The following is a 10,047-nucleotide window of genomic DNA, read 5'->3' as shown; positions in this document are numbered from 1 at the left end:
ATATATATATATATATATATGTATACGCGTGGAATCGAGTGGCATCGAGTCACATAGAGATTCCTATATCTATCCTGAACTTTGTGACGCGTTGTGTCGGAAAACTCGAAAGTGAATTCCATGGGGGGAAAAGCAGCGGTTGTCGAAGTTACACGTAAGCCAGCGACGCATAACAAGTCCTTCCGTATGTATAGAGGCGTGCTTTGACTCGTTCTCGAGTGCGCGGATACGTACTGCTTACTTACGTACGTGCACCGACGCTCGTACACGAGCTTCTCGTATCAGGTCGGTCGATTAAACTAAAATTAACTCGTCCACCTCGAGCAGGCGAGTTCCCTCTTTCGGTGCACCTTCGAGCACCATACCGCTCGCGGTTAATGTCTCGATATTTAGTCACTCGTTGTCCTCATGTTTTTTCTTCCTTTGTTTCTCCTCTCCTTTCTTTCTCCTTTCCTCCACCTTGAATTTTAGCCACGCATTTTCTTAATACACCCACTCTTTTCAACAAGACGGAGAGAAGAGAGCCTTATTCTTTCAACGGAGAGCGCAGCTTGTCTAAATAATGCTTCGTGTTTTTCTACTCCACCAAGATTTTTCGACCGTGCAACGCGTATTACCGTCTTTTTTCATTCTACCTCTTGAGCGTTGCGCGAGAGAAAGGAGCGGGTCGTTGCACGAACCGAGGTTTGATCTTTTTTTTTTTTTTTTAGGATTCTCTTGCTAGAAGTTTCTTTAGTTAGCTTTTACGATTTCAAATAACTTTCATTGGGAATAAAACTGCCCACTCTTTTCTACCTGTTTAGTTCTTCAAATTTATCGCCTCTTGTCGCTCTCGCATATTCAAAATCGATTTCTTTCCTCTTTTTCATTTAACCCATGATTGAGTATTGGTATGCATGCAACGTTGGTTGCGAGCAACTTTATGTTTTTCGTTGTTTATGTTTTATATATATATATATGCGCATGGTACGAGAAAATCCCGTGTTCGTACGCGAATTTAAAATTGATGGTTCGAAGAAACGTGTTGGCTCGTCGCTTTTAATAAACGGTTCCCGATCGCCGATGGATAAGTATCGCGTACAAGTTTCGATAACGCGAGATCACAAGCACGCCCACCTTTCTTCTTTCGCCGCGGTTCAACCCCCTTTTCGCCCCGCTGACACGATGAAATTCATTCATCATCCTTTTGTTCCGTTTTTTGATACGCTTCCAACGGTCTTGGCGCATACCCGATTTACAATGTATACATATTTATGAGCGGAATATTTATATAGAAGAGTCGGGAAGAGTCGGACCAAGTTATTCAACCAATGTTCCAGTGACTCGCGGAAGTCGAGGATAAAACTAGAACTCCCTGTCTCTCGTCTCCCTCTCGAGTTTTTACCGGAATTCTCTCGAAACACTCGCAAACCGCGCGAACACGCTTACGCTTATTTCCTCCCTAAAATTCAAATTGGCCACGAGTAAAATAAACGCATGCTTTTAATCCGATTTTAACGGATAAATAGAACACGGATCGACTTCTTCGTAAAGTAACAAGACGCACTGTTAGCGGTAATGAATTGCACCGGTTTCGATATAACGACGCGTGTTCCCGTTCCATACGAACCGAAGTGTGTCTCTATTTTCTCGTGTACCATGTAAATTACGCGGTAGACAGACGTGCGAGACAGGAGGGAAGACGGGAAATAAGGCGAGAGAAAACGATCACGTTCGCTTATTTTCCATGTTTGCACCGATCGTCGCGTGACTATTCCGATTAGGCTACCGGCAGTATTTCGGAGACTGATACATGCATGTACAGCCGCGTACACGGTTGGCACATACATAGAACCGGGATGCACGCAATGGAGCTGCATTGATTCGCAGATATAGAGGCCCCCAGGCTCAGGGCGGAGGTCATGGGTAATGGAGTGCACCGTCACGTTGCTATGGGAAATTGAGGATTCCCGGGGTAAACGATGGAGCCGACGCGAGGAGAATAGGATATGTTTCGCGACAGAGTTAATCGAGGTTTACGGTGGCACAGGTCGCCAATGGTGCGCTCTCGTTGAATTAAAAAGACAGCATTTATATGGACCAGATTGCTCGTCAGCATCGTCTTGGGAGACATTACTCGCTGCGACGACGAGCCTTCTCGCTCCGAGATGTCCCAAGGACGTTTCCATTTAGAATTTCGAGGAAAATCCTGGTTGAATTAATTCCATTTCGGAAATAGAATTCGCGATTCGCCATTCGGATTTCTCGTAAAGATACGTAACACGAAGAACACGTGCACGCGATTCGAGTATATTTTCCTGATGATAATTTTCCGTTCGGCAATTATATTCGAATTATTATCATCGAAATATCCGCAATTTTGTCGATTATTATCACTGCCCTATAATTCGTCTCGTTACAATACAAGAATCTATCGCCTACGATTCTTACGTACGATTCTATTATTCGCGATTCTTCGAATCGAAATCAAATTAACTAAGAAGTAAAGGAATTAAAGTTCAATTTGACTAATGTTCGAATACGAATAAGCAATGTTAATCCATCTCGATTCAATGCGAAATGTGTAATTGTGAGCAAAAAGACACGACACCAGGCATGAATTTTTACGAATCAATTTACATGGTTAAGTAATCACCGTCATCGATGGTTTCGACGTGCCATTGGCTTTGATCGGTGGCTTCTTCCTCGATGTATGCAGCTCGATGTTGGAATTAATTTACGCGTTAACTCTTTTCACAATTACGCGCATGACATGTGAGACGTACAAAAGTATCGAGCAGTCGAAGAGTATAATAAATAATAATAATAATAATAATAAAACGAATCAGAAATTCTCGTTTATACGGGTGCAACAAAGCGTATCTTCGTTACGTTGTCGTATTTAAGCATTGACGAAAGTAAAGGAGGACACGTTACATTATAGGAATCGACGTGATCGACCGATTTTATAATTGTATAAAGCGTTTTTCCCTAGTGTAGTGTCAATCCACGTTAAACCGATCGGATTGTGGATACGTATCGGGTCATCTGCGTGTCACTGTTGTTAGGAAAAACTCGAGTATACTCGTCGTCAACGAGAGATTCGATATCGACGATACTCTATTATTTACCTTTAATAAATATACTCTTTATCGCGGCGATAAACATTCCACGAGCGGTACCGAACAACCGATACCGCCCCCAACGAGCCGGTCAAGTACAATGGCATGTATTGTTATCGCGACGTACATTTAAATACTCGAGACTAATCGAATTGGAGCGTCGCGAAAAAGAGTTCTTCATTTTGTTTATATCGTTAGATATCGCGGTCGCGCATGGTCGCCGAGATAAGATTTTTATACAGAAAATGGAAGATGGCGACAAGGTTCTCTTTGTAATCGGCTGTTAACATGTGCATATGCACGCGCTAACGCGTGACGATCCATCGCACGCAAGCCTGTGAGATCCTTTCGACCTATCGTCGTATTCGATCGATCGATCGGCGAACATTAAGAATACCGCTTTTGTTCAAGTTTCGGATCACGATCTGGGAGGTTCTCTTCGGAGGCGTGCCCGTTAGTTGGGCCGTTTAAACCGTAGACGTAAAATTCTGTTCTCGGTGTGTGTTTCCTCCCATCTGGCTAAGCAAGTTTTTGTCGTGGCTTTTATTTGACCAGCCACCAGTCTCGAGCCTTGCATAGTTGAAAGTTATCAAGCAAGGTTCGTGCAATAGAGATATTTAATAACGCGTGTAGAACGCGCGTGAAAAGCGCGCCGCGCCTCTTTCGACCTGATTTAAAACATACCACCAGTGCGCGCCAAAAGGAAACGCGATTCTTGCCGCAACACCGTTCGATATCTAAGAATTTCTTCGCTCTCACGATGCACACCTTCGAATCGAAGAAAATGCTTCTTAAAAAGATTTTTCGCTTTTTGATCGTTTAATAGTTTTGTTTTTAGGAAAATCTACTGAATCGAAACGTCACATGTCGTTGTTTCTTGTTTATTTCGAATATATGCACTTCCTTCTTTTGGATATCCATTAACACCGTCATTCTATTTCAAGTCGTATCGTTGTGACGCATCCTTATCTAAAGAGACCTTGACAAAAAAAAAAAAAAGAAGTGCCGTTTCAGGCACAGAACAAGTCGTTAAGAATATCGGAAAACTACCGAAATAACCACAGACACGTCGATTGAAATTTAATCCCTCTCCCTCGTGTGTCTGTACGAGAAGGGTCTATCAGTTGGCTTTCCGATGGGAAATCGATCGGTCCTTTTGTGTTTATAACATAGGGTGAAGGGTTGGTACGTGGTTAGTACTGTGACCTTGAACAGGATACTCGAACCAGGACGCCTGCGCGGCCGGATTCGATCATCTCACGTCCAGGGATCCTTGTATCGCGTCATCTCTCTCTCTCTCTCTCTTTCTCTCTTCCCCTCCCTTCTTTTCTCTCTCTCTCTCTCTCCCCCTCTCTCTCCTGCCCCCGCGTGTCTCCTCTTTTACCTTGGAAAGTCGCTTTTCACTTTCACATCCCTTTCTTCCCTTTCAAGTACTATACGCGCGCGGCCCTTTCATATGATTCGAGTAGCGGGAGGCCCTTGGTGCGCGCGAGAGCACGTGCGTACGCACTTGAGCGTATCGCATGCAGCGCTTTCACGATAAGAGCGAGAGTAAAGGCTGATCGTAAAGAATGAAATCTGATTCTGTCCCCGTCAGCATTGACATTTACGACACGGAAAAGGGGGACGGGAATTTTCGATTTTTACTCCTGCTCTCTAACTATCGCGGATAGAAAGAGATTTAGAATCACGTATCCCTCTTTTTTCAACGAATCGACAATTTTCGACCATTGAATTTCCAAGAGGAGTCGAGGATGAGTTTATCCCGAAACCCGATTCGTTTTATTATCCATTTATTTTTACGCGTTTGAACCGAATGGAATTTTTACCTATTCCGGATCTTTGAGTCATCAAACAGTGGATTTACGTTTGACGCGAACGGTCATCGAACGTTTTTTCGAACGAGGCACGTAACTTCCAACAATACGATATTGGTCCAGCTCGATTTAGTCGAACAATAGCGAACGATGTTTTTTTCTCTTTTGTCAAGCATGACTTTTATATCGGCTCTTATATATTTAATCGCGATCTTTATTCCGTCGCGTGCTTAGAAACTGCAGATGCGTTCGCGCGGTAGACTTTATCGCAGCTGGTCCCAGATAAGAATAAGTTCGAGTTGATAGACCGATTGTAATTCGATGGTAATTTTTAATTAATTGTTCTGAATGTGTATTCCATATCAAATCGGAAAAACATCGATGATTATTTAAAACATAAAAAAAAAAAAAAAGGAAAAAGAAAAAGAAAGTATGAAACTGAAAAAAGATAATATTTCGGTATATAATCTGGTTTTTGTTTGATAAAAATCATCAACCTTTGCCACCAATCAGATGACAGTGAAATTCCGATAATCGTGAGTCTATTCACGTTTTTTGATTGGTCATTTGTTGATCATTTAATAAAAAAAAAAAAATCTTAATTCGCTCGAGGAAATGTCTGTTTCTATTTGATGTGAAGTCGAAAAACGAGACCCCCTGAGCGTGAGAAGCATGTAAGCCGAGCGTAAAAAATGGTCGGGGAATTTCCACGAAGCCGCTTCGATCGGCCGGTAAGCCCGGGGTTCCGATAGTCGCTACGTACGGAGATGGCTCGCATAAAGGCCACGGAAAGAGCCGAAACGAGGCGGAACAGACCGAAGTGTAACGCCGACGGTCGAGCACGAGCAACCCTCGGCAGGCTGCGACTGCTATGGCTATTGACCGAACTTGGCGGACCGGCCGGTCAGCTGTGCGCCGAGCCGCCGGAGATATTTTCTCTGGTAGGAAATCGTCCGTGTAGATGTATGATTCGCGGCCGGTGGCAACGGCAAAGAAAAGTCTATTAGAGAACGGAATCTAGTGTGTTAGAAGACGGGATCTGTGGAAAAGTTAAAACGCTTCGACAAGGATCGGCGAAGGTGGAAAGACAGAAGAAACCTAGAGACAATATCGGACAGCTAGACAGAGAGACCATATCAAGTATCGTAATACGTGACCGGCGATCGCACGGAAAATTAATGGTGCTACTTAAAGCGATGTGTACTTGTTTAATAAATCGAAAACACCGATCTTAGCGACTTGGGATCCAGTGAAAGCCAAAAAGTTGGAAATCTTCTCCGTATGCTTGTGAATAATTTAATAAACTTACTCAATGAAATAAGAGGACATTGGTGAAACGGAAAAAAGAACAGACGGAAAAAAAAGAGAAGAGATAGAGAAGAGAAAAAGGGAAAGAAATTGAAGACTTGGCCCACGGTTAGTCGGCACGTAGACCGGCTGTGTATGGCGAGCAGACGAAGTGAAGGAGAGAAATATAAGAGAGAGTAAAGGAACGAAACGTGAGAGAAAGAAACAATAGTGGCAAAGGTAGAAAAAGAGAGAAAAGAGTGAAGGAACGAACAGCGGTTGAGAAAGAGAAAGAGAGGAGAGAGAGAGAGAGAGAAAGAGAGAGAAAGAGGAGTATCGCGAAGGAAAGAGGCAGATGTATAGATAGGTGTCGTGCACATACATGCAGAAAGTGACGTGTGTGCCGTCGTCGTGTGTGCAGGTGTGCGCGTGGTGCAGGCTGCCGGTGCAAAAAGTGCAGTGCCCAGTGGACTTTTCCATCTCGTGCGTGCGCTGTTTCTACGAGTAGGCACGTATATGCCGGTGTTCCGGTGTAGACTGATCGGAGAACGAATAATACGGTAAGAAAGTTTGATATCATCGTTTTCTACGCCGGTTATGCTCGATTAACAAAAGATTTAAATTCGTTTAAAGATTAAGTGCACCGAAGTTTTTTAGGATGAAATCGAATTAGGAATGTGTCAATACACAAGAGGAATTGTAAAATTGGAAAGCAAGAATTTTGTAATATAATTTTGAAAAACCTTTCGAAATATATCGTTTGAATAGAACGATGATCAAAGAGGAAATTATATATGTATAACGAGAGAGAGAAAAGAAACGAGGTAATAAGATCGTCCGTGACAAACTGCTTTACCGACAGATTCGTTGACTCGCTGTTGGTAAGATACCTCTATAGTGATCTATCGACGAGGAAGAACGTGAGGCAGACCGAGGAGACGCAGCAGTCGCAGATTACTGGTGGTCGTGATAAGGGCAAGCGCGGATGTATTCCGTTTTGTGGATGTGATCGATGATCTTTGCGCGGATCGTTTGAATTAATAAATCCACTTTATTATCTAGAAGAACAAAAAATATGGAAAGTTTCTTGATCAGTTTTATCGTGATGATCGATTGTGAAATTTTTAAAAAAGAATCGTCTGATTTTCGAGCAACGTTGTGTGACTTGATGTGAACCTGTGAAATTAGACGAACACGTTTCTTTTACAAATGATTCTTCTGTTTGCCTGTTGCCGCAACTTGAAAGCTATTTTATCTAATCCGTCTTGAATTAACGCATACTATTAAGGCGATAGACAGGAGCCGGTTGTTTCATCGCAATTAACGACGAAGTGAAGGTTATGAAGATCCGGATCACTAACGTGCTTTTTTCACGCTCTCTATCTCTCTGTCTACAAAGAAGATTGTTTTTTAATTTTCAACGAGAGAATAGAGGTTACAAGAGAAGCTACGCGAAACGAGCAACAGAAGAGGATAAACGTTAATAGACACGTTTGCTTGAGCAGGCACAGTAATCGGAGATCGAGGTGCGCGCATGTCGCTCGATCCACGACCGATTCGATCTGAAGCGTATAGCAAACTTGTTCGACCGCATTGGTAAAATAATTCGATCTAATTGACGAAGGGAACCGCTTTAAGGTCACCTGGAATTGCTCTCTCGAATAACCCACGAGGTACTCTCTTCTCGTCTATACAGGCTCGCGGGACTACGTTGAAAATCGTTCGGTGTCGTTGCTTGACGAAACCGGTTTCGTTCGGCTCGGCGAATCTCGGCGTTTATACAAAGGTCGTGTGTGCGCGCACGAGAGAGAGTGGTAGGAGTGAGATTTATGAAAAACGAATTTACGCGAGGTCACACCCACGGTAGTGACTCTCTCTCTCTTTCTCTCTCTCTTTCTCTCTCTCTCTTTCTCTTTCTGTTCTGTTTTTTTATTTTCTCCTCTTTATCTGTCTTCCACCGTTGTCTGTCTATTTCCATTTCAAGCATATTAATAAAAAATAATAAAGGACGAAATTGAGAACCGAATCACATCGTTGGATCACGTCACTTGAGAAGAGATTATTGGAAATTCGACGGATCTTTTTTTTTTCTTTTATTCTCTTTATCTCTCTTCATGCTAATAACGAGTGGAATCTTTCCTTCTTAAAGATATCGACGTGTTTGGCGATAAGCTAACTATCGAATATGAAACGACACGTTTCTTCGTGGCTGATCAGCAATTAATAATGCGACAATTAAACGAACGAAGCCGGTTTCAAGCAATGTTTAGTGAATCTTTTTGAATAAAATAAAAGAAATTTAAAATCATGTATTGTTGTTGGTTGTGAGAAAAAAAATACAGAGATCAACGAATCACGATCTATTCTACGCTTGTCTCGAAAGAATTCCCAATCTTGAAGTTATTTGGCATCTTTTCGAAAAGAAAAAAAAAAAAAAAAAAAAAAAAAAAAAGAAAATGTTTAAAGCGTAACTTAATCGTTAGATCGTTGGTGGCGACATGCGAGTAACCTTGCAACGCGAATCAATTGAAGCGATTACGTTTTTAACACGCGAGAGTCGAACGGTGGTGAATCAGTGTATCTTGGGGGACAGGGATCGGAAAGAAAGTAAGTAGAATAAGAAGAATTGGTCGCGACTGTTATATCGTGAGCTTATTGTTGCGTGTTCCGTAAAACGGAACCGAGAGCACTTCGGTTGACGAGGCTAAGGCGACGATGACGGGCGATCCGCGTCGATCGAGGGAGGCTCAGGACTCGCCGGAAAGTAACAACTTGAACTTAAAAGCCTCCGTGGAAGTGTTTAATAAAACCTAGTCGTGGCTGGAGTTTTGATGACCGTGATTGGCCTCAGCGATGAAGGGGGCGTCGAGTGCATCCGGTGCAGCAGCTGCGACCGCTGCTTCGCAGGTGCAGCCTGTGGTCGGCTTACACGGCAGGATACACGATCTCTTTAGCCCGATAACGGCGGCGAGCTGTGCGGACAAGGAGGAATACGAGAAGCTCGCCGAAACGAAAACCAGGACAGACAAGATCGAAGTATTGCCCAAGGGATACTCGAACGATGACACTAAGGCTAAGTCCACGGCCATGTCGCGGCTCCTAGCCGTTGATTCTGACAATTACATGCTCCGCAAAGGCGCCACTTCGGCCAATGGCGCCGTCGCCTCGACGTCCACCGTCCCCGCGATAGTGCCGGCAGCCTCTATATCGAACGCCTCCTCGATCGCACAAAATTTGCAACTGCATCCCAGACAGATACCACCACCACGTAATTTTCACACAAAACTCGGTTTCAACAGCAATGGAACTTACAGTGATCTCGAAACCAGCATTGCGATCACGACAAAAACTTGTACCAGCTCGATTAAAACTATGCCTGCTAACGATCCTCCTCCACCATCGGAACCAATCAATTCTAAAGGAAGTGCCGCGTTGCTCTTGCCTAAACGACATACCTCCGTTAATCAGCAACAAATCCACTCCGTTAATAATGCCGCTTCCTCGTCGTCCTCCTTTTGCTCCGTCACTTCTGTAACTTCGACAAAGTTTTTAAATCTTCCTATAAGCCGGAAGCAACAATTTTCGAAACTATCTTTGATTACGGATCAATTCCGATCAAATCCAACGTCGAAAAGCACTTCGAAGGAATTGCTTGAAAATGCAGAGGAATTTTCGCATCTATGGCCGAGCGGGTTATTTCCTTGCGCGAGAACAGTATCATTTCATCAGTATCTGTGCTCGTGCAATGATTTTTCACAACAGAACAGTGAATCGTCGATAAATGGTAATGCTTACGATGTAATGGCAGAGGAGAGCGTCTATTCGAATTCAATCGGTCATGA

The 10,047-nt window shown here is 43.3% G+C and overlaps 1 protein-coding gene across 4 annotated transcripts in view; it reads left to right on the top strand.

Annotated features, from left to right (window-relative positions):
• Nucleotides 1–10,047, top strand: part of LOC102674501 (phosphatidylinositol 3-kinase regulatory subunit gamma) — a 30,036-nt gene that overhangs the window by 4,559 nt on the left and 15,430 nt on the right. Inside the window, exons 1-2 of one of the 4 annotated variants that reach the window (XM_006619910.2) lie at nt 5,447–6,765; nt 6,863–10,047. The exons of 2 other annotated variants lie outside the window; for them this stretch is intronic. In XM_006619910.2, coding sequence (XP_006619973.1) covers nt 9,059–10,047 — 989 coding nt within the window. In that variant the 5' untranslated portion in view covers nt 5,447–6,765; nt 6,863–9,058. Of the gene's footprint in view, nt 1–5,446; nt 6,766–6,862 lie in introns of those variants that run through there. One more of the 4 variants, XM_031512509.1, reaches the window with a different exon arrangement.

The sequence above is a fragment of the Apis dorsata genome, unplaced genomic scaffold (assembly GCF_000469605.1).
Source record: "Apis dorsata unplaced genomic scaffold, Apis dorsata 1.3 scaffold_455, whole genome shotgun sequence".
Classification (NCBI taxonomy): domain Eukaryota; kingdom Metazoa; phylum Arthropoda; class Insecta; order Hymenoptera; family Apidae; genus Apis; species Apis dorsata.
The sequence above is the reverse complement of the archived record's forward strand: the minus strand, read 5'-3'. Positions and strand labels throughout refer to the sequence as shown.